This window comes from Nipponia nippon, unplaced genomic scaffold (assembly GCF_047370975.1).
Source record: "Nipponia nippon isolate SJK-2023a ecotype South Korea unplaced genomic scaffold, ASM4737097v1 scaffold_27, whole genome shotgun sequence".
Taxonomy (NCBI): domain Eukaryota; kingdom Metazoa; phylum Chordata; class Aves; order Pelecaniformes; family Threskiornithidae; genus Nipponia; species Nipponia nippon.
In genome coordinates this window covers 6,272,980-6,297,133 of record NW_028262344.1, presented here as the reverse complement: position 1 = coordinate 6,297,133, position 24,154 = coordinate 6,272,980, and the positions used below count along the sequence as shown (strand labels likewise).

The 24,154-nt window shown below is 40.0% G+C and overlaps 2 protein-coding genes across 2 annotated transcripts; one reads left to right on the top strand and one right to left on the bottom strand.

Moving 5' to 3' along the window:
• Positions 1–664: 664 nt before the first annotated feature.
• Positions 665–22,995, bottom strand: LOC148055104 (geranylgeranyl transferase type-1 subunit beta-like). The gene is made up of 4 exons (XM_087762675.1): positions 19,995–22,995; positions 10,371–10,438; positions 1,847–1,998; positions 665–698 (listed from the first exon to the last, which is right to left on the bottom strand). Exons 1-4 carry the CDS (start codon positions 20,053–20,055, stop codon positions 665–667), a joined length of 315 nt encoding a protein of 104 aa, XP_087618801.1. The 5' UTR covers positions 20,056–22,995.
• On the top strand, positions 12,043–17,556 carry LOC148055105 (syncytin-2-like). Its single transcript, XM_087762658.1, is given in 4 exon segments — positions 12,043–13,357; positions 13,627–13,818; positions 15,880–16,918; positions 16,920–17,556. Coding segments are annotated over 2 exon segments (936 nt in total). The 5' UTR covers positions 12,043–13,357; positions 13,627–13,818; positions 15,880–16,619.
• Positions 22,996–24,154: the final 1,159 nt, after the last annotated feature.

The following is a 24,154-nucleotide window of genomic DNA, read 5'->3' as shown; positions in this document are numbered from 1 at the left end:
TTCAATCGACGTTCATAAGCATTAATAGGAGCAAATAAAATCAGGGTTACTATTTCTCGTATACCAATCTGAAATTCAAGGAGGAGTATAAAAAAAAGCTGATCACAGTGAAGAACTTTTAATACAAACTGAAATATATGTCATGATGAAAAACACTAATAATGTAACAAAAAACAGTTCAAATACAACACTCACAAAATACAAAGGTAATACATGTCATTGGATAGAGCAAATTTTGTGAAAACTCCTGAAGACAGTTGGCTACTTCATATGCAAGGAAATCATCATCCTGTAAAAATGATAGGCAGATGCCTATAAAAAAAAGTGTTTATAAATAACTGTCTTTATAATGGTATGTGTCCATTGTTCTCCTTAACTATAAGGAATATGTAAAAGTGTTTCTGAACGTGTTGGTCCAATCTCTTTTCTGCATTCCTCCCAGCTCTTGATAGGCCTGCAAAACCTGGACAGGTCTCTGGCTACGTGAATTTCAACCTTACAGTGAAACAGACAAAAGAAATCTGTTCTTTTTGATCAATCACATAATTAATTACATATGCTCATTAGATCTTTATTTAGATTAAGTGCAAAGTAAACAAAACAAATCTACCTAGTGAGAAGGAGACTTTTGCCCACACTACCACAGGAAACATAGCAGAAGCTTTTAGGTCAGGTTCCGGCCTTTGTGCATCCTTCCCCTTTGGTGCAGTAAAAGTTGTTTTAATAGGTATGAAAATGTCTGTTGTACTAGAAGTTGACTACCACCCAAGTAGCAATTCTACCCCAGAGAGGTGCAAAGCACTCTCCTTTCCCTCTGGTGGCTAGCTGGCACTCTTCAGCAGGGAACACAAAATACAGGATCAAGTATAAGAGGTATCAGTCTGTACATTAAAACCATACATGATACAAACATGTAGAACAGGTTAACTGTGTGCAGTTTATTATTGTAATCAGGCATGATGACAAGCAACTACTTCAAGATGTTAGCGAGTTTGGAGCAACTCATCCCTAACTCCTTCCTCTTGAATAAACTTTAACAACAAAAATGGTACAACATATAATAGGAATGCATACAGCAGTGGTAGAAGCACCCCCACATGCTAGAAGATGCTGCAAATGGAAGTAGACCAACAAATCCATGTATACATACATTAGAATTTAGCCCATTAAGGTCAGTCTGTTGCTATAAGTAACAGGAAACTGTAGATCATATAGTTCATATTTTGTTTGGTGTTTGGTTTTTTTAAACCTACACATGTAACACTGCATTTTAATAGTTATGCTCCACTTAAAAAAAAGTTTTAATTATAGGAGACTTCTAGGCAATACAAAGCCATTTGACCAAAACAAAGGCTTTTGTAGCTAGGGACAGCAATTTCATTATAAAGTGAAACATAATTTCTTCAGGAATAAGATTTCTATAGTTATGCATTTCTTAAAGTACTCTTTAAAAATGATATTCAGTAAAATCTAAGTACACAGACAGATCATGTAACCTAGCAGAAGTTTTCATTACCTACCAGCTCCAGCCTACATAAAAATCAAACAGATGTAGTTCAAAGAGTATAAACCATCCTGTATATTAATGGATTGAATCTCTCAAAACCCTCCCACAAAGCAGAGCAAACATCATCTTAATAGTGCTCCACCAGGGCCTTGCAAAACCAGAGAATACAAATAGAGGAAACCTCACATGTTGTTCTATTGCTTATCCCCACCAAAATATTTTCTGATAGAAAGAAAATATTATACAACTATTTTCATAAAAGTGTGTATTACGTTTAATTCTACAATTGGGTTTTCTATTAACCTTCCAGAGAGTTGTAAGATATTTTATATCTTTTACCTTCCATCCTCCAGCTGGAGAGCTCTCAGTCCTGCCAGTAAGGCATCTTTATTTACTCGACTTAAATCATCTCCAAGAATAACCAGACACGAAAGACCCGTGTAAGTCATTGCTATGTGCCCACTATCATAGGGATGAGACATACCAGGACCCTTAAGGGAAAAAAAAAGAAAGAAAAAAACCCACATCATAAGAACTTATATTAAAATCACGTATTCATTTTTTATTATTAAAGAGGTAAGCAAAATTCATTTCCCTTCACTAATTATGGTTAGACTGAACGTATCCCACTTAGCTTTTCTGGATGAAAGTATATTACTGCACAGCTCTGCTACCCGCTTAAACAGCTCATCAGTAGGAAGCTTTGGAATAGGACTATGCCAATACTGATATTCATGCAAGAGTTAAGCGAAAAGAATCAAATGTGCTGAACCATATCTAAGTTTATCCTGACACACTACTGGGCATTAGTTCCCTGGCAATTGGGGGAACTCTCTGTTAAATAGCCATACCTCTACAGGTTCCTTCTGCAAAGATTTTAGAACCTAATGATCTACAAGTAGAAAGTAGTGTGAGGGATTATTGGTAATCTCTGTGTCAGTTGAAAGGAAAACAAATTACCCACTCATCTTACTTTCATCTATATTATAAAAAAATAATGAGAGTTTAAACAAACTATTTGCATAACAAAGTCTACTAGGAAGCTAAAATGAGAGTTGACTAGTTACATGGTAAAAACACAAAAAGGAGGGAGATTGATACAGCTGTCCTAAAATTATTATTTTTCCTTGTGATATTTTATAGGTACATCCTGGACTGTACCAATGCATGACAACACAAACCACATGTAACAAGATGACTTTGGATACTTAGGATGGTACTTAGGATGGATCAATTTGGAGTAACTGGAAGATGACTCTTTTTTTCTTTTAAAGAGGATAAAAGAGCTATTTCTGTACTGAGCAGCAAAGATGGACAAGTTTTTAAAGCACATTTTACTAGGATTATGTCAATTGCCATTTTTATTTTTCAATTCATATTAAAAACACATGCAAAAAGCAGTACAAAAACAAGTTAAATGAGATTATGTTATGGGTACACAGTATTTTTCAGGCCAAATCATGCTTGTTTCCCAAGCCAGAAAATGTTATTTGAAATAAGAAGCTAGGATAAAAATACCTATTGCCCACTGTTCTCACACTAGGGAATCACATTGTGGTAGGCAGGCACAAAACAAGGTGAAAGTGGCTGCAACAGCACTGAAAAAGCTCTAGCTACACAAAAGAGAAGGAGAACAGAGGAGTGCTGAGAGCTGCCCCTCATTTCTGGCCCCGGGGTCTCTGTCAAGAAGTGGGGCAAAAATCTCAGCAGTCATAGCTGGCTCCAACTTCTGTCCCTGAGCCAGTGCTCCCATCACTCTTCCCCTGCACACTCCCTGGTCCCAGACACACTACCCCATGGGGCACCCCATAGATGGAGGACAACTGCATACTCAAATGGGTTGGAGAACTATTGCAGTTGTGAAACAAGTTTTTCTTGGGTGGATGACAGGCTCTAATCTCTGAAGGAACAACTTGAACTATCATACCATAATTTTATTATAAGCAGCTTAACCCTTGTGATGTATCAACACATTTGAAATGTAGATTTTTCACTCTAAAAATCCATATATATAGAGAGAGTGATACAAACTTGCTCTGTCACGGAAAAGTATTCAGTTTCATGTAATCAATTAATTTACTTTTAAAAAAAGTGAGTCTCTCCTGAAAATCCAAATTTGAACCAATTCTGGCTATAAAGGATTCTCAGTGTCCCAGCTCAGTAGCTAAAACTTCTTTTCACATATTTTTGTCAAATGAAATACATGACACACGTTAGCAGATGAAAAAAATCTGGAAAGGTTCTTCGATGTTTAGTACCAACTGCTTACAAAAAGTCATAGTAGGTCAATCAGCAACTATGAAGAAAACTAAGTTTCCAAACACAGAATCATAGAATGGTTTGGGTCAGAAGGGACCTTTAAAGGTTGGACCTAGATGATCACTAGATCAGGTTGCTCAAAGCCCCATCCAACCTGATCTTGAACACATCCAGGGATGGAGCATCCACAACTTCTCTGGGCAACCTGTTCCAGTGCCTCACCACCCTCATAGTAAAGAACTTCTTCCTTATGTCCAATCTAAATCTATCCTCTGTCAATTTAAAACCGTTGCTATTTGTCCTGTCACTACAGGCTCTGGTAAAAAGTCTTTCGCCATCTTTCTTATAAGCCCCCTTTAAGTATTGAAAGGCCGCAATAAGGTCTTTTCCTTTCTTCTGCTTTTTGCTTCTGAGCTTCTTCATGACAAAGACATTTTCTTGAGCATTTTTTCTGAATTCTCTTTCTCCTTCAAGATTTCTTCTTTTTCTTGATGCTCTGGGGACCCCCAGAGCTGGATGCAGTACTCCAGGTGGGGTCTCACGAGAGCAGAGTAGATATAGTGAAACAGTTCAATTTTTATTTTGAAAATTCTATTTCCAAAGGAAGATTATATTTACTAAGCAAATGACAATTACGCTAAGGAAATTCAGGCTTGAGTTTTTAAAACCATGGTTACAGAAATTCTATCCAAATGTCTTAACTACTACAAAGGTGCTTGGATATTCAATACATTTTCTAAGGCATCTGTAAATCTCAAAAGAATATTCCCCTTTAAGTGGCAATTTTTCACACCGTGTCAACACAAAGTAACTGAAAATTCCTGCTTTCTCTAAATTGCACTTTTCTATATACACACACATCCATATTGTCTGCAAAGCTTTGGTAGCCTACAAACATATTAAAATAACTGGGTTTTTATTTTTTGTGTGAATGCAGGTATTTCTTTTACACTATCATTCGCTGCAATGTGTTATAAGCACATATACTGTATGCTCATGATACAAAATAACAGCCCCCCCAACAAACAGTATCAATTACTACAGTATCTAGACAACGTACAGATTTTATCTCCTCTTCCTTTTCCATGCAAACATTTCAACATGCGTGGGTAGCATATTGTTTTTCCAAATACAGGATTTCAGCAACCCCAGAGGTGTGTAAAACTTTGCGCTCTACCCTACTACCCTACTAGCAAACTACGAAATATTTCAATAAAATTAAATTAAACAGAGAAGATTCAGAATCAAGTATGAGATCATATAAACAAATTATTACAAGGCATACTCACAAAGGCCGAGATGAAGTTTCACATGGGAGTTTTTGAGGGCCTAACAGATCTTTGTTCACCATACATGCTTTTTTTAATAATATAATTATTATTATAATACAATATAATATATTTATATATTATATAGAATATATAAATATATGTAAATATATAAAATATATAAATATATTTGTATATTTATTTTTACATATTATATATAATATATTTATATATAACATAACATAACATAACATAACATAACATAACATAATATAATTGGCTCAAATTTTAAGTGCACTAGAATTCACTTTATCTCCTAGTCTGCTCTAAGATCCATGGAATTATTTCAAGCCTGTCATGATACAACTCATCACATATTATGTTTTACCTACACATAACAATATATACTTCACACGCTAATTCAATTAACACACCTGGGCCCGAATAACAGGGTTTCTTTGAGGGGACATCATTTAGAAGAACTAGACATTCCAGACAAAAAAAGAAAAAAATTACCTTTTTTTGCATGTAAAGAGGTAAAAAATTAAATGGGAAGTCATTAAATTTGTAGAAACTGGTCCTGTGACAATTTTATGCCACAAAGTAGAACTGAAATGTTTTTTCCAAAAGGAAAAGATTACAAGTTTTAAAGGTTTTGTAAGATAGTTTCTAATGCTTCCAAAATTTGTATGGATGGGAGAAAGTCTTTTGTGATTAAAGACTAATCAATGGCTCCATTACATGTATGTACACCCTTGTATTGAACTCCCAACTGCTTTTTCTGGCATAGGCCTTTGAATTATTGAAAGAAAAGGAAAAAAAAAAACACCACCAAAAAAACAAACAAACAAAAAAAAGAAAACAAAACCCAACCCCCCCCCCCAAAAAGCCCTCTTCAAGAATATCTAGAAACCTAGTACATTCCAACTGCAAAATTCTACTTTTGTACCCTTGAGACTACAGAAGTGAATATTTAAGGTAAAAACAATCTCATCTCCCCCTAATAAAATGTTTTCAAGTACAAAAGTGCACTTTTTTTCTGAATGGAAATGAAATGCAAGAAAAATACCTGAACTACAAGACTGATGACTTTTAAGTTTCTTGACTTATGTTGGATATCAAGGGCGTTTAAACGTTATGTGTATTTAATAGAAAAACCCGTTGTTAAACTGCCTCTGCTATGTAGGACAAAGTAATTCAGACATTGTGTAAAAGTCTACTCTGAATTTATCAAAGACACCATAGTCAAAGCAACTGATTTTTAATGGGCACCTTTGTGCTTGGTTAAAATAAGCTGCTGCTTAAGTTCTGTGCTATGAATAAAGCTACTTTTAGTTAAATTGATCTGTTTCTGCTTCATAGGCACTGCAGACCAAAGGAATAGCAGCAGCAACTAATCAAACTGTCGGGCTAGTCATAAAAAACAAATAAAAAAACCCCCAAAACATTGCTGCTATCATCTCAAACCATTAGCTTCATGGGCCAAGGACACATAGGTAACCAAAATTAAGTTATTTTAAGACAGACAGCAGTTACATCTCAAAAATGAGCAACAAGAAAGGTGTTAAACTGCCTATGGATTGTTAAATACTTAGACTAAACATCCACAGGAAATAAATGTGACCCACTAAGGTTATGTCTAGATTAAGGAGTAATGCAGCGCAACAGGAATCCGTTTGGAGAGCAGAACAGTTAGTGCTGAAGTCCCAGTGCCCACACTATATGCATTTCAGAATTTGTGCTAGCTGTAGTCTGGCTTCATGGACTAAAGGCCCATTAATGGATGAGTGCATTCAGGGTGCACCTTCTGGTTTAGTTTCATTCAAAATTAATCCAGTTTGTTTCTCTCTCTGTGGAGCAAGCACGTTAAAGTACCCCTATTAAGTGCTCTCCTGATCTGAACTAAAACACTGATGCAGGCATACTCTGAGAACCCAACTACAGGGATATGGCCAGGTCCTGTTGCCTCCATACACTTCATCCTTTGTGATAATTACTGTTTTCAGGACACATAGGGACCAGATTAACCTGGCTTTCAGCAATGGAGTAAAACAGTCCTGCTCTATGAAAGCTACCATCATAGTCTTCACAACCCGAGCCTTCCTTAAAAGAATTAACACTAAGGATGCAAGGTGGGGGAAAGCTTTCAAACATTTACATCTGGTTCAGTGACCTGATAATGTTCCATAACACATTACCCAGAACAACTATTTAAACTTCATTCACAGCTATCAACAGTTTTTGCTGACCACTGCAGAGAAGGCTAAATAGCTACCTATGCTGCAAAAATGTAGGCAAGATCTTTCCAAACACTAAAGAGTGCTACCAAACATACTGCTACACAGGCAGAGTCAGACTTTCAAAAAGCTTTTTTCTCACTTGGCATCAATGTTATAAACATGGATTGTTTCAGCCTTGAGAGAATACAGCGTTGTATTGGGAACACAAAACAGATCTTTTTTTTTTTCCAAGTGAAAACATATGTTACCTCCCACACTCTTACAAAGAAGTTCTAGGCACTGGCTTTCAATCTAGCCCCTAAAACTGATTTGTAACACTTTATAGAGATTGAAAAGACCTAGGCCTGTCTGAAACTGTAAGGAGACTGTTAACCTCTAATTTTGAAAGCTATTTTAAACTCAAGTAACACTAAACATGAGAGACCGAAGAATCTGGAGCCATTTCAGAAAATGATTGTTTTCTAATTTGAAACAATTTATGTTTAAATGCACTGATAAAAGTGGCACTCTCAGCCTTCATTTACAGTTAAGACTGTTAAGGCTTGTTAAGACTGTGCATGGGGAGTTGGTCAAGGTGATATGGTTGTGCTTCATTTTTGCTACCATCCCAAAGAGCTGCATAGACACTACAATCAAACACTAAAAGGATAATGGTAAAAAAAATGAGAGAACAAATGAGCTATCCTGGTAACATTTAGTAAAGTTGGGAGGATCTAACATATCCCCTGCTTTTTTTCTATTATCTTAAAGTGTCTCTAGCGATAAAAGATATTTGGCTAGCTCCAGTATTGCACCTTCTCAGAGTCCAAAAATGAAATCGCTGTAGCAGCATGAAATAAATAACTGCCAACACAAATCCAAAAAGGTTACAGGTTTCTTTTATTTTGAAAGACACAGATTTAATTGACCATTTTTTAATGACAAATACAGAAAAAAACCCCAAGACTACTAAACATAATTCAAAGTTATCACAGCGGATTTCCAAGTATTTCTTTCTTTGAGTCATTTCAGAACATTTTAGGGGAACAACTCTGGAAATACTTTAAACCTTTGTATGCCAATAAATCAAAGCAGATCTGATCCCTTTAATGCAGATGCAATACAAAGTATTATGATGCTTGAATAAAAAACACATCCCTCTGCAAACAGTTTTCCAGATATAACAACCTTGTAATTAATTTCCACAGGTTACATGATTCGACACTTTGTTCCTTCTACAGATTGACTAACAGGTTATGAGACACTGATGGGCTGCAACACATTTCCTGAAAAGAGAATATGTATGCCTGGAGCATGTACTATTGGAAATTGAGTATTAAATTAAAACACCAGAAAGTGCTGGCAAGCTACAATGACGCTTTGCAGTTCTTTTGAACTTTTCATCTTCAAAGGGCTTTACAAGATCTCAGAACTATATGCAAAACTCATTCTTCAAGCTTTATGCGCTGGGGAAGATTTGAAAAAGTTTCCCAAAAGTACGTACTCCTTTTAATGGCACGGCATTGACCCAGACCTTTGGGAAAATGTGACTGATACATTTTTATTATCTTGGTTTGAAAAATTATGTCTTTATTAATTTTATAACAGTTATACCACAATAATAGCCTTACAACCTCAACTTCTTTAGGTGACTTATCAAAAGGAAGACAGACAGCTTGCTTCCGATTAAAACTTTTTTTTTTTAAACTACAACCATACTGAAATTATGGTCTGCTATTTTGCCTTTAAGCTTTATTTTTTAATAAAGTATCCCAATAAGTCACCAGTAGAGATCCCAAATTGGTTTGGGTTTTGTTTTAAGCAGAAGTTTTCCTTCTTTCCTTCAAGCTCAGTTGGAGGTAGGATTGCCACTGAGGTGAATTCCAATTAAAACAGATGATGAATTCATCTTACTACTACAATTGAAGCTCACGGCAGACACCAGCTCTAGTGTAAAAGGGGATAAATACCAAAGCAAACCAAGAGAGAGATTACCTTGTCTGTCACACATTGCTGTAGCACCTGATGTAGAGACATACAAAATCATCTTTATAATTATTTTTTCCCTTGTTATAAAGCATAACTTCTACATATTACTACTATGAATATTGGCTGACAAGAAGAGGCATTAAGCGGTTATTACTCTAGTGCAGATTAACATTCCCACAAGCTACTCAGAAACATAAAGCTGTGCTGTTAGAGTTAATAAAAATGAGGTCAAAACAAGATGCTGTACTACCTTCATAATCAAGCTAGTTCAAGCATTTTTACGCTCATCTACAGTCATAACCACATCAGATGTCCATCCTTGCTTTCAATTTCGTATCCCAGTATTCATAAACTCATATCTAAAATTTTCTTGTTATCTGTCCTCTAGAAAAATCAAATACTTGGTCATAATTTAGGGCTCTTTCAGATGTTTCATCCACTCTTTACTGAGGAGATCTGCCTTTTCATTCTCAAACACAGCACAGAACTTCTGTATCTTTTTCACAATCCTTCCTGCACACTGGCCCCTATTTCCATCTTACAACCCTATCAGGCCTTCTGTATCATCTTTAGCAGCCTCTGTTCACCTCCTTTCTCCCCTGTATTAAGGGCAATTTCTTTTCGTATACAGACTTAATTCTCTTGAACCTCAGTTCCATGGGCTTAAAAGCATCCTCTCTTATGGTCTTCTACCACAGACTGGGATGAGCAGAGCCTTGCCTATGTTTGAATGGATACCAGGTACAATCAAACACCCCATGTTTCATCAAAGGAAGAGGAACACTGAAGAACAGCATGTGCTGTACCACCTGATACAGAGCTGTTCTGCCCTTCACTTCCAGGTCCACAGACAGTTGTTGATCTGGAGAAGTTTCCCCTCCCCAGTTATAGATCAGAGAAGTGCACTGAGACAAACCACAATTTGCACGTCACTGCCCCTGGAAACACAAGCAGTACCATTTTAAGAGTACTGCACGTTTTTAAAATCTCTGCAATTGTTTCAGTATACTAACAGTGCAAAAAACCCCGTTTCCCAGATTTTCCACAATTCTGTAGTTAATATTATAAAAAAGACACACGATCATTTACTGCCTAATTGAAAATCTTTTTCCCCCACGCTTAACTAACCTTGGATGGATTGAATGGCATCCCTAAATATGAAGAGCCTCTGAATCCACAGCGATTCAAATTTGAGCCTGGAAAAGGAAGAAAAATAGAGAGTCAACTAATCTGCTTCGCTGAAACATTCATTATAAACCATAATTCTCCAGTCAAGATCAAAACCTGTTAGTTCAACACCATTCGCAGTATTACTAGCATTTGTATGTGTCCTTTCAGTATATTCCCAACCTCAGTTTGTTATCATTATGAAAAAAAAAAACAAAAACCCAAAGAAAACCACAAGCAAACTGGGTCCTGGTGTAATGACGAAGCAGCCCATTTTTGATTTGGTAGAAATATATTGTTCATACCAGCATACAATTGTCTTCCATGCTCTCAAAAATCGTTAAAAAATTACTCCCCTGGAAAAGTGCCCAGAGTTAACAGATTTCTTTTCTCCTCTCTAGATTCCTGCCTGGTAATACTATCTGTTCCTAAATAGAATTGTTTTAAAATACTTTGCAGCATGTACAAAGACAAACAATTTACAGTTTTAAGCTAGTACTGATTTAACTCGATACAGTCAGAATGAAATACTTAATATGAAAGACAAATTTTTAATGGAGCTATTCCTCTCCCACCTAAAATTCAGGTACAAAACCATTTTACCAATCAAACATTTCTTTCAGCGATTCAGATGTTGATGTTGGTAAAGATTAACCTTGCTCATTTTACCCTAACAATACTATGGCATCATGAAACAGGATATATGTCTCGGAACAAAGAACCCTAAAGTGAATGATGGTTTGCTTCGCTAACGGTCCGTAAAGGACTGCTTAGTGTTGCCAAAGCTAAGCGAACTTAGGGGAAAGGTTATTCCGGCAGGGGGAGATCAGGACCACCGACTCAAGGACCACCCGCTCAAGAAACCCACCCACCCAAAAGGTTAAGGAAGTAAAGGTCTCGAGAATCATAGTGAGTGTGTGTAGTAACTTACATGGCAGGCGAAGAATTTTAACCAATCGTTTAACAAAAGTGACAACGAATATGTATTAGATGATTGTATAAATAACTGTTAGTTTACACCAACGGTGTGCTGGTTTGTACCATGCACCCGTATTCGCACATTTACGTAATAAAGGAAAATACCTCGACTCTGTGTGTGAATTGGGCGATGCACACCGGGTAACGGACCCAAGTTTTTGGGACAACAGTTTTTGGCGACCCAGATGGGACCGCACTGACAGCCTTGCCCGGTTTGTCTTGCCGCACCCGACGGGAGAAGGGAACTGAGTGGATTCCAGCGTGCACCGACCTGTTGATCGGGGACTCCATCGGCTCCTCTCCTGCAGTCAGGCGGTAAGCGACACAACGGTGCAACGCTTTTAAAAAGAGGTATTTTCAAATATTGGGAAAAGGGGGGGTGGGTGAAATCTCTTGAGAAGTGTAGTAAAGATAAGGGCTGGCGACCGGAAGATCACGCGCTGTACGGAAAGAGTTAAGGGTCGACCCTCCCTTGTCTCCGCCCCTTATAACATGACACGCCTACTGCTGGGGGTATAAAGGTAAACTGCGCAATAAACATTGAAGCTGAACACCCACACTGTGCGTGCTGACTGTTCCTTCCCCAGCCCGGGTCGGCTGGAGATCCGCCGGTATAACCTTGGTATGTAACGAACGCTACAGAAAAGCAGTAAGCTGTTGGCAAGCCCTGCGTAAGGCGTATCAGAGAGGATACGCGGCAGCGGCATCACCCTCCGTAAGGCGCATCAAGAAGGATACGTGGCAGGGGCATAAGTGTTAAATTCTTTTCGGTACCGAAATGGGCTCTGCTGCTTCTCAGGAGGCACCCCTTTGTTCTCCTCTAGGATGCATCCTAAAACATTGGAATGAATTTGGTGGGGGCCCCATGACAAAAGATAAATTGAAAAGATATTGCAATCGATGGTGGCCACAATATTGTTTGAAAGAATGTGTGCAGTAGCTCAAAAATGGACAAACTTGGATCCGGATGATGCAAGTAATATGAAATTGTTTAATATGTTGTTTATTGGCCAATCGGCGCCGGATATTAGGAAGAAATTGCAAAAAGTGGATGGTGCAGACAGAATGACAATTTCACAACTGATGTCAATTGCGTATAAAGTTTATAATAATAAGAATGAAGTGGAAGAAAAAGAAAAACAAAACAAACAAAAAAAAACCCCACAAAGCTACAGGCTTCCTTGTTAGCTGCCTTGGCAGAAGGACAAGGGAGACGTAACGGAAGAGGCAGAGGAAATTCACCAAGTGGATTTAGGGGCCGAGGAGGAGGGCGTGGAAATTCGAGGGGGAATCGGTGCGATACCCCTTTAGGTCCTAATTAATGTGCTTATTGTAAGCAGGATGGTCATTGGAAAAAAAATTGTTAGCATCGATTGAATAGTCAGGAAAAAAGGGATGGAGACAGCCGCTGAGGTACTGGCAGAAATAGGATTAGATTGGAGGGGACCGGAGGAATCTATTAAAGTTTCCCCAGCCGATCCTCTGGTTCCAGTGAAGCTGGGGAATGAAATAATAGATTTTTTTTGATAGATAGTGGGGCAGCACATTCCATACTCACAGACTGTAAGGGGCCATTAAGTAAAATCAAAACTAGTGTAATTGGTGCTACCGGGAAAAGAACTTTAAAACCATTTTTGCAACCAATGGAGTGCACAATTGGAAACACTAAGGTAACTCATTCCTTTCTCTATATGCCGGAGTGTTCCCTGCCACTGTTGGGGCAAGATTTACTATGTAAATTGAACGCGCAAATAACTTCCTCTGAAAATTCTGTACAGTTACATATTCCCCCAGAAAATCCCTGGAAGGCACAGATATGTTTGCTGACTCAACGTGAGAACGATGAAGCTGCGAATATTCCGGAAGAAGTATTTAATGCAGTAATACCGTTGGTATGGGCATCTGGAAAACCCGGACGAGCAAAGAATATGACTCCAATCAAAACTGAATTGAAGCCTGGAGCACAACCGGTAAGAAAGAAAAACAATATCCTATAAAATTGAAGCAAGGAGAAAACCGGAACCACTTATCAGCTCCTTCTTAGAATATGGACTGTTAAGGGAATGCCAATCGTAATTTAATACCCCCAGCTTACCGGTAAGAAAACCTAATTCTCAAGAATATAGATTAGTGCAAGACTTGCGAGAAATTAACATTCGGACAATCGATGTCCACCCTGTGGTACCAAATCCGTATACGTTGCTTGCTTCTATTCCTGAGAATAACATGTATTTTACAGTTCTAGACTTGAAAGATGCTTTCTTTTGCATCCCGGTGGATGAACAGAGTCAACTCATTTTTGCTTTCGAATGGGAAAACCCTACTACCGGAAGGAAAACCCAATTATGTTGGACTGTACTGCCACAAGGATTCAAGAATAGCCCCACGTTATTTGTTAACGTATTGCCAAAAGAATTGGAACAATAGCAAGGTGATAATGAACATATAACTTTGTTACAGTATGTTGATGATTTATTAATTGGCTCAAATAATTACAGCGAGTGCCTTGAAGCTACAATTACGTTATTTCGTAATTACGAAACGTAATTATGTAATTTACACGTAATTACGTAATTACACGTAATTACGTGTCTCCAAGAAAAAGGCACAAACCGTAAAAGACAGAGTTCGATATCTGGGATTTGACATAATGCAGGGACAGAGGGAGTTAAGTGCAGAACGAAAAGAAGCAATTTGCAGAATTGCGGTACCCACTTCAAAGAAACAATTAAGAGGGTTCTTGGGTATGGCCGGATGGTGTAGGCTATGGATCCCTAATTTTGGGCTGATTGATAAACCATTATATGCTGCTACTAAAGGGCCAGAGGGGCTGCCGGAGTGGACTGCCGAATGCCGAAAAGGGCTTGATGAAATCAAGAAAAGACTAATGGAAGCTCCTGCATTAGGACTTCCTAATTTGGAGAAACCCTTTCAGCTATATGTACATGAGAGACAGCAAGTAGCCCTAGGAGTCCTAACCCAAATGTTGGGAAGTAGGAAGAGATCTGTGGGGTATTTTACTAAACAGTTGGATGAGGTCAGTAAAGGATGGCCTGCTTGCCTGAGAGCTGTTGCTGCAGCAGTGATTTTGATTGAAGAGGCCAGGAAACTGACTTTGGGACAACACGTAACTGTATTTGTACCCCATGCTGTGATCTCTCTCCTAGAAAATAAAGGGCATCATTGGATTTCTCCTAGCAGATTGGGTAAATACCAGGCTGTCTTGCTGGAGCAGGATGATGTTACTACCTCAAATCCTGCGACTTTACTGCCAGTTTCGGAACAAAACGAATTACAGCATGACTGCTTGACAACAATTGAACAAGTTTATTCTAGCAGACCGGATTTGCAAGATACTCCTCTTTCAGATTTTGATTTAGAATTATATACAGATGGGAGTAGTTTTATGTCTGAAGGAAAGCGATGTGCTGGATATGCAATATTAGAGACCATATTCTGGAAGCTGAGTCTTTACCCCATAATGCTTCGGCCCAGAAAGCTGAATTGATTGCTCTGATTTGAGCTTTAGAAATTAGTACTGGAAAGAAAGTTAATATATATATGGACTCAAAATATGCTTTTGGAGTAGTCCATGCACATGGGGCGATTTGGAAAGAAAGGGGCCTCCTAAACTCACAAGGAACTCCTGTTAAATATGGCGCCGAAATGATGAAATTGTTACAAGTTGGTTTACAGCCAGAAAAAGTTGCAATAATCCATTGTAAAGCACACCAGAAGGGAAACAACGAAGTAACCAGAGGAAATCGGAGAGCAGGTGCAGCTGCTGAAGAGGCAGCCCTAAAATAACTAAAGATAGAAGGAGCTCTAATTCCTGAACATTTCCTAAATTTAACTCCTCCACAATACACAGAAAGAGAAGATCAACTGGATGAACAACTAGACTGCACCAAAATCGAACAAGGATGGTGGATGACACCTTTAAAAAACTCCTAATTCCTGAAAGGACAATGGAATTTGTATTGAAGAAATTACACCAGGAAACACATATGGGCTCTGATGCACTGGTTCTTGTTGCAAAGAAATATGTCATAGGACCAAAAATGCAGAGCCTTGCAGATATAGTGGTAAAGAAATGCCCAGTATGCTGTGCCAATAACCCGAAAATTGAAAAGAGAATACCAGGAGGAAATGTAAACCAAGGAATAGTGCCTGGAGAGTATTGGCAAATAGATTTCTCAGAGTTACCTAGGTGTAATCAATATAAATATCTGCTGGTTTTAGTAGATACTTTCTCTGGTTGGCCTGAAGCTTTCCCCTGCCGCGCCAATAAAGCTAGAGAGGTGGTTAAAGTAATGCTAAAAGAAATTATTCCGAGATTTGGTATTCCAGAAGGAATATCTTCGGATAATGGACCCCATTTCATAGACTGTATGGAAAACCATATCCTGCTAATACCATTACGATAAGAGGGGATCAGATGCATATTAAAGGACAAGAGACAATCAAAGAGTACTTAATCTCTCTATTGCAGGTTTTATCTTCTTTACTTGACACCGCTACCATTGGATACCCCTGTTCATTCCTTTCAACTGGGAGACTTAGTTTACATACGGACTTGGAAGGATGAATCATTAAAGGAAAAGTGGAAAGGACCATATACTGTGTTGTTAAGAACTTACACCGCAGTAAAGGTAGAAGGAGTGGATTCTTGGATTCATTATACGAGAGTGAAGAGGGCGCCACTTCCTGAGCAGAAACAGTGGACTTTGGAGCCCACAGGGGAACTGAGGTTGAAGATTTCCAGGAAAAATTGATGGTCATCAGGAATTGTTATGTTGAATGAGAAAGCATTTAGAGAATACTGATTATAGTAGTGTGAACTTGAACATGGAGAAATTAAAGACAGCACTAGTAGTATTGATTTACCAATGCATGATTACTTGTGAAAGCAATTTGGTTTTGCAACTAGTCCAATCTTTCGGGAGAATCCATAACATTAGTCAAATTACTGCATGTTTACCATTGCCAAAATCTGCTGCTTCCCCCTTAGACTGGGGAATTCTGACCATTGACCTAAATCAAACTTTTGATACCATGTTAACCAATGGAACAGGAATATTACAATTTAACTTAAAGAAAGAGAAAGTATTTGGATTAGGCAGATGGAAAATTTTGGGAAATTAATCAGAAAATTTATGTTGGCATATTAACGAGACTCATCGGCCAGGAATAATAAAAGTGGCTGAACCTTGTCATCGATTCCCTTGGGGAATGCAGTTTCCACCTGTTTGGAAGACCGCTGAAGAGGGAGAGTGGCATTACATGCAGTCAACTTCTTGGTGTATTGATTGGATAGGAGACCAATTGAAAGAGAAGATTAGGAAGTTAATTTTACTTTCCAATTTAACTGAGACTAGAATGGAGGTTCCAAAAGCCTACAATTGGAACTGTACTCGAGTTTTTAATTGTTCAGCTGATATATCAGAGATTCAAAGAATTGGACCGATAGTTAGAGCTTTAAGATTAGGGTGTTTATGCTGAAATTATTCAACATCCCTAAAGGACACGTGGAAAACGACCCCTAACCTTTGAGTTGTGGGGAAAAGTTAAAAGGTCCTATGGGGATCCCTGGCAACACCCATCAACTGGAACAAAAGTAGGGTGGATATTAGAGTCCATATTCAGCCCTCAGATTACTTCTTCTAGAAATAGGGTATGGTTACATAATTTAACCAGGCAAATCGAGGCACTAGCAAATGCCACAAAAATTGGCTTACATGATCTAAATGTACAGTTACAAACTACCTCAAGAATGACTCTCCAAAATCGTTTAGCCCTAGATTTATTGCTTTTACATGAACACGGTGTCTGTGGATATTTGAAATTGAGCGATGACAAGTGCTGCATCCATATTCCGAATGTGACTGAGAATTTAGAGAAACAACTAGATGTTATTCAGCAAGTAGCCAAATCAAGTCGGGACTTAAGAGAAGGTATGGAAACTGGGTGGTTAAATAAAATCTTACATGGTCTAGGATTCTCCCTGACAGGATGGTTGCAAAGCCTGTTGCAAAATCTGATTATTATGGTAATTGTTTGTATCATGTTTGGATGCTTGAAAACTCTTATTACTAGGCAACTACCCTAATCACATGTATTAGTGGTGCAAAATGGAGGTGAGACTTGTCGAAGATTGGAGCTTCGATAAGTCTCAAAGGGGGGAAATTGATGTTGGTAAAGATTAACCTTGCTCATTTTACCTTAACAATACTATGGCATCATGAAACAGGATATATGTCTCGGAACAAAGAACCCTAAAGTGAATGATGGTTTGCTTCGCTAACGGTCCGTAAAGGACTGCTTAGTGTTGCCAAAGCTAAGCGAACTTAGGGGAAAGGTTATTCCGGCAGGGGGAGATCAGGACCACCGACTCAAGGACCACCCGCTCAAGAAACCCACCCACCCAAAAGGTTAAGGAAGTAAAGGTCTCGAGAATCATAGTGAGCATGTGTAGTAACTTACATGGCAGGCGAAGAATTTTAACCAATCGTTTAACAAAAGTGACAACGAATATGTATTAGATGATTGTATAAATAACTGTTAGTTTACACCAACGGTGTGCTGGTTTGTACCATGCACCCGTATTCGCACATTTACGTAATAAAGGAAAATACCTCGACTCTGTGTGTGAATTGGGCGATGCACACCGGGTAACGGACCCAAGTTTTTGGGACAACAATGTGACTTGTTTTAAACGTGTCATGGTATCTGAGCATGTAGTACAGAGAAGCGTGTATTGCATACTGTCTAGAGCTAAGTACAGGTTTCCAGGGCTCAAATCTTCTTCTGCACTGCAAAAACTCAACTGCTTCACTTCTCAACATCCAAAGGTAAGAGCCTAATGAGTGCTCTAATTCATCAGCACCAGGGTGTTCTTAAATTCCCTCCCCCAACTTCAGCCTCAAATCTAAAAATACTCATGGAAATTAGGGAAATTTGCACCAGACTAAGTGAAGAAAAATAGTTATAATGTTGAAAGCCCTAAAAAAGATCACTAAGCAATGCGGTACATCAATTGTAGTGTAATTTATCAACACATTAACTTCTAACTTAAAATACATTCTGCATATACGCAACATCTAAATTTCAAGTACTTCGACTGATACAAGCTTCTATGTAATTACAGTGTGCAATTTTTCTGTCAGACAAGTCTTTGAATCTAACTTCCATGGAGTGAACTATCATTTAACAGAAGAAAACACCTGCAATTCTCCACTTCCTCCACCATCCACCTTTCAACCAAAAGGTTTTTTTAATGACAAGTGTAATGAAGTCAGTTCGTCATGCATTAAAAACTGCTATCTTATAGTCATACCAACAAAGTGAAAAAGGCTCAAAGAAGGGGACCTCAGCTGAATTTGTACCAGCGTAAACAGTCTCAGGTATGGTGGTGACTCGCCACAGGGCAGTTTTCCCCAGCACACGTTGGAGCAGCTGTCCCTGCTAGGGTAGAGGCTTCAATGCAGGTGGAGCTTCAGATGGCAGATGCAGCCCTCTAAGCCCCAGGCTACAAAATTGAAGAGGAGCCAGATGTGCCTTCAAGCAAAGGATCTGGGCCACCTGACCCCCAAACCATGCGAGACCACCAGGAAGAAGCAGCGAGTCATCCCTGCTGAGGGGGACAGAGGCACCCATCTGTCAACCCAGCCTGTCATCTAGAGAGGTTTGCTGCTTGCCAGGAACCCAGATCCAGGCTGTTGTGGAGGGACTGCCGGAGCTCGTCTGACCCTCTGACTACTGCCCCCTGCTGTTCTTCCATGTGGGCACAAATGATACAGCCAGGGGCAACCTGGACAGTATCAAAAGCGACTACAGAGCTCTGGGGGCAGTAGTCAGGGGCATGGGGGCCCAGGTGGCATTCTCCTCTATCCTGCCGGTGAGGGGAAAGGGATCACAAAATCAACAAAACGGGGCTTAAGCAGGGTCATCTCCAGCATTTGCATGTAAGCAAGGAAGTGCCTACAAGGCACCATTATGGAGAAATCCCCCAAACCCTTTCTAGGAAGTCAACGTGCTGGGGTGCCTCTCTGAGGTGCCTGTACACTAACGCACACAGTATGGGGAATAAACATGAGGAGTTAGTTAGAGATCTGCAGGGCTACGATCTTCTTGGGATCACGGAGACGTGGTGGGATGGCTTCCATGACTGGAGTGCTGCAATGGAGGGATACAGGCTCTTTAGGAAGGACAGGCTGGGAAGATGAGGGGGGGAGTTGCCCTTTATGTAAGAGAGCAGTTGGAGTGCATGGAGCTCTGCCTGGAGACGGATGAGGAGACACCCGAGAGCTTATGGGTAAGGATTAAAGAGCAGACCAATACGGGTGGCATTGTAGTGGGTGTCTGCTATGACCTTCCTGACCAAGAAGAACAAGCGGATGAGGCTCTCTGCAGACAGATAAGAGCAGCCTCACTTTCACAGGCCCTGGTCCTCATGGGGGACTTCAACCACCCCGATATCTGCTGGAGGAACAACACAGCAGGACATAAGCAATCCAGGAGGCTCCTGGAGGGCATCGACGACAACTTCCTGACCCAAGTGATAGAGGAGCCAACGAGGAGAGGTGCTCTGCTGGACCTCATACTCACCAAAAACGAGGGGCTCATTGGGGATGTGAAGGTTGAAGGCAGCCTTGGCTGCAGTGACCATGAGATGCTAGAGTTCAGGATCCTGAGGGGAAGGAACAGGGCAAAAAGCAAGCTCACAACCCTGGGCTTCAGGAGAGCAGGCTTTGGCCTCTTCAGTGACCTGCTTGGAAGAGTCCCATGGGATAAGGCCCTGGAGGGAAGAGGGGTCCAAGAAAGCTGGTTAGTATTCAAGGATCACCTCCTCCAAGCTCAAGAGCAGTCCATCCCAACAAATACAAAACCAGGCAAAAATGCCAGGAGGCCCGAGTGGATGAACAAGGAGCTCTTAGCCAAACTCAAACACCTAAAGGAAGCATACAGAAGGTGGAAGAAAGGACGGGTAACCTGGGAGGAATACAGAAACATTGTTCAAGCATCCAGGGATGAGGTTAGAAAAGCCAAAGACCACCTGGAGTTAAATCTGGCGAGCGATGTCAAGGGCAACAAGAAGGGCTTCTATAAGTGCATAGGAGACAAAAGGAAGACTAGGGAAAACGTGGACCCGCTGATGAATGGGGCAGGGGACCTGGTGACACAGGACGTGGAAAAGGCTGAGGTACTGAATGCCTTCTTTACCTCAGTCTTTACTAGCAAGACCGGCCTTCAGGAATCCCAGGTCCCAGTGCCCAGGGGGAAAGGCTGGAGCAAGGAAGACATACCCTTGGTGGAAGAGGATCAGGTCAGGGAATACTTAAGCAAACTGGACATAATAAGTCCATGGGCCCTGACGGGATGCACCCACGAGTGCTGAGGGAGCTGGCTGATGTCATCACGAGGCCACTCTCAATAATCCTCGATCAATCATGGTGACTGGGAGAAGTGCCCAAAGACTGGAGGAAAGCAAATGTCCCTCCTATCTTCAAGAAGGGCAAGAAGGAGGACCCAGGGAACTACAGGTCGGTCAGCCTTACCTCGATCCCTGGGAAGGTGATGGAGTAGCTAATTCTGGAAACCATGGAAGTCTAGTTGGAGGCCAGTAACTAGTGGTGTACCCCAGGGGTCAATACTGGGTCCAATCCTGTTTAACATCTTCATTAATGATCTGAATGACGGGGCAGGGTGTACCCTCAGCAAGTTTGCAGATGACACAAAACTGGGAGGAGTGGCTGATACGCCAGAGGGTCGTGCTGCCATCCAGAGGGACCTCAACAGGCTGGAGAAATGGGCTGACAGGAACCTCATGCAGTTCAACAAGGGTAAGTGCCAAGTCCTGCACCTGGGGAGGAACAACTTGTGACAGATGCACTCCTCCTGTTTGAACTAACTGAACTTTGGTCCAGGCAGATGCTCAGTAAGTAGGCCTAACCAAAGTTAATCCTATTGTGTGAGGCTATCAGTGAGAACTGGCACCAACCCCCCAAAAAAACGGTTTGGCTGGAGACTGGGCTGATAAGTGGCTGAAACTGCATGAACACAGCAGAAAATCTGACTACAAATCAACCACTTTACGCTATAAATATCTGCAGTCATCAGGGTCCGTTGAGCTCTCCCTCCATAGCAGCTGGCTGCGTGGCAGTGATCTCCCCTTGAGTAGGGACGCCTCTCAAGGTTACCCCTCGGGGCTGAGAGATCCCTTACCTGACACTAGACATCGATGGGTTGGTAAGTGACATTTTTTGCATGCATGTGACATTTGTTGCATGCATGTGACATTTGTTGCATGCATGTAACATTTAAGATACGTATAGTAAGCTTAAGCGATAATCTTTGTATCCCATACTAACTTGAAGTGTAGTAAATAGTAGAGTATTGACTGTAATCCATCTGTACTTATTAAATATTTTACATACCTAAATTTACTGATTAAAACCCAATAAACTAACTACTAGATCAGATCTGTCTGAGTGATCTCTGACTCTTCTCCTGCGACACAACCCCAGGCACCAATGTATGTCTTATGTACCTCTTTGTCTTTTTTCCTCTGTATTTCTCCTCTTTTCTTTTGCCTCATCCTCTTTGCCCTCTGGCTTTTCTTGAAGATTTCTTTTCAGTCTTGGATCCTGCTTACTAATTTCAGATACTTTTGTGCTTTCACATTCCTGGGTTTGTTGCCAGCTGGTCGAGGGAGGTGATCCTTCCCCTCTACTCAGCACTGGCTTTTCTTATTTTGCTAAGTACGGGAGTAATTTTAAATACACCATCAATAGCTTAAAATACATGAAGAAGTCATAGCTTTAACATAGGCTGACATAGTATACCCAGATAAAAGTAAACATGAGCAATTCTTACTGAACTAGGGCTAAAAAATAGATTATTCTTATAAATCAAAGCACTAGAATGTATCATAAAATGTAAAGTTACATTCTCTATAACAGCAATCCACTACACATCTAGATAAATACTTCAAATCCAGCCATTAAAAAAGGTTAAGTTAGAGGAGAATTCATATTTCTGCTCAAGAAATTGATGATCAGAAAGCTCAGGTGTAACTAGGATCTCAAAAACAGTCAATGACATTTTCCCCATTTTTTTTAGTGCACAAGCAAAGGAGAAAAAAAAGCAGCATTATTACAAATCTAAATTTAATCTTTGCAAAAAAACCAACCAAACAAAAAAAAAACCAACCCACAAACATTTTAGGTCCCTGGTCTAGAGCAATGGTTTTCAGCCTGCTAATGCATGGATCCTGGGGGTTCAGACCAGAAAGTGAAAGATGTCTCAGCTTTACTTAGGGTGCAATTTCTTAGTATAGCAAAGCCAGTGAAACATCCAGCTGTCAAAGTATGTAATCTTGCTCCCTCTTCCCCCCTGGGCTGGCACTAGCATTCCCAGCCAATTCAGTACACAACGCAACACAAAGCTAACCTTTCTGACAGATAAATAAATACATGCTTTTCTGCCACTTCAGCAAGCTAAACCAGCTCCCAGCAGGGTCAAACAAGTGCCAGTGTTGCTATAGGGGAGGATGGCAGATGAATATGGCCGAGGAACCTACGTCCACTCGTTGTCCCAAAAACTTGGGTCCGTTACCCGGTGTGCATCGCCCAATTCACACACAGAGTCGAGGTATTTTCCTTTATTACGTAAATGCGCAAATACGGGTGCATGGTACAAACCAGCACACCGTTGGTGTAAACTAACAGTTATTTATACACAAGATTTTAACATATTTAATCATCTAATACATATTCATTGCTATTCTGTTAAATGATTGGTTAAAATTCTTCGCCTGCCATGTAAGTTACTACGCATGCTCACTATGATTCTCGAGACCTTTACTTCCTTAACCTTTTGGGTGGGTGGGTTTCTTGAGCGGGCGGTTTTGAGTCGGTGGTCGCGGTCTCCCCCTGCCGGAATTACCTCTCCCCTAGTTTCACTTTGGCAACACTAAGCAGTCCTTCACGGGCCGTTAACGAAGCAGACTATCACTCACTTTGGGGTTCTTTGTTCTGAGACAGATATCCTCTTTCACGATGCCATAGTGTTGTTAGGGTAAAATGAGCTAAGTTAATCTTTACCAATATCACACTGTAGGTCTGTAATTACATTACTTCAGCCCAAAGCTCTGGATTCACAATCTTTTAAAAGTGCTGAAGTGGTTTTACATGCAACCTGCAAGGAACAACTGGGATACCTCTTTCTCACATTGCTAAGAGTTGCACTTTAAGATACTTATAATAAATTTGAAATTCTGTCTAGGAGCTGCTTTATGAGAGGGAAAACAGTAAAGTTATAACATGACAAGAATCTGAAGAACAAGGAGCTGAAACAGGGTCTTTTGTCAATCCTTTTCTAATTTCACTAACACTAAGAAATATGTCTTATTCCAAAGATATAATTTCTAATAAAGCTTGTAAAAGAGCACAGCCCCCCTTCTAATAAAAAAAAAAAAAAAGGAGGCTTTTTCAAAATGTCAGTGTCCTTCTAAAAGGAAACACAGTTTGGTCTTACTACAGTGAACACTGTTGGGGAATTTTTATGGTACCCCTCGAGGCGAATTAAACACACGCTTGTGCTTAAATATAAAATAAAAAAGTAACGAACAATGCATCGAGCAGAGTCCTACCACCATAAGCAGTTCTACAAGTGTTGGAGATATGCGAGAAATAAGACAAAGGATGTTAAGGCAGAGGACGTTAATCAACCTCTGTCAACAGTTAACAAGACCTGGCCTGAGAGAA

Coding starts and splice junctions, on each gene's coding strand:
- LOC148055104 (XM_087762675.1), bottom strand. CDS start 20,055: ATGGTCACTGCAGCCAAGGCTGCCTTCAACCTTCACATCCCCAATGAG. Junction 10,439..19,994: donor CAATGAGCCCCTCGTTTTTG/GTGAGTATGAGG, acceptor TTCCTTTTCCAG/GCTCAAATTTGAATCGCTGT. Junction 699..1,846: donor CTCCAGCTGGAGGATGGAAG/GTAAAAGATATA, acceptor ACTGCACCAAAG/GGGAAGGATGCACAAAGGCC.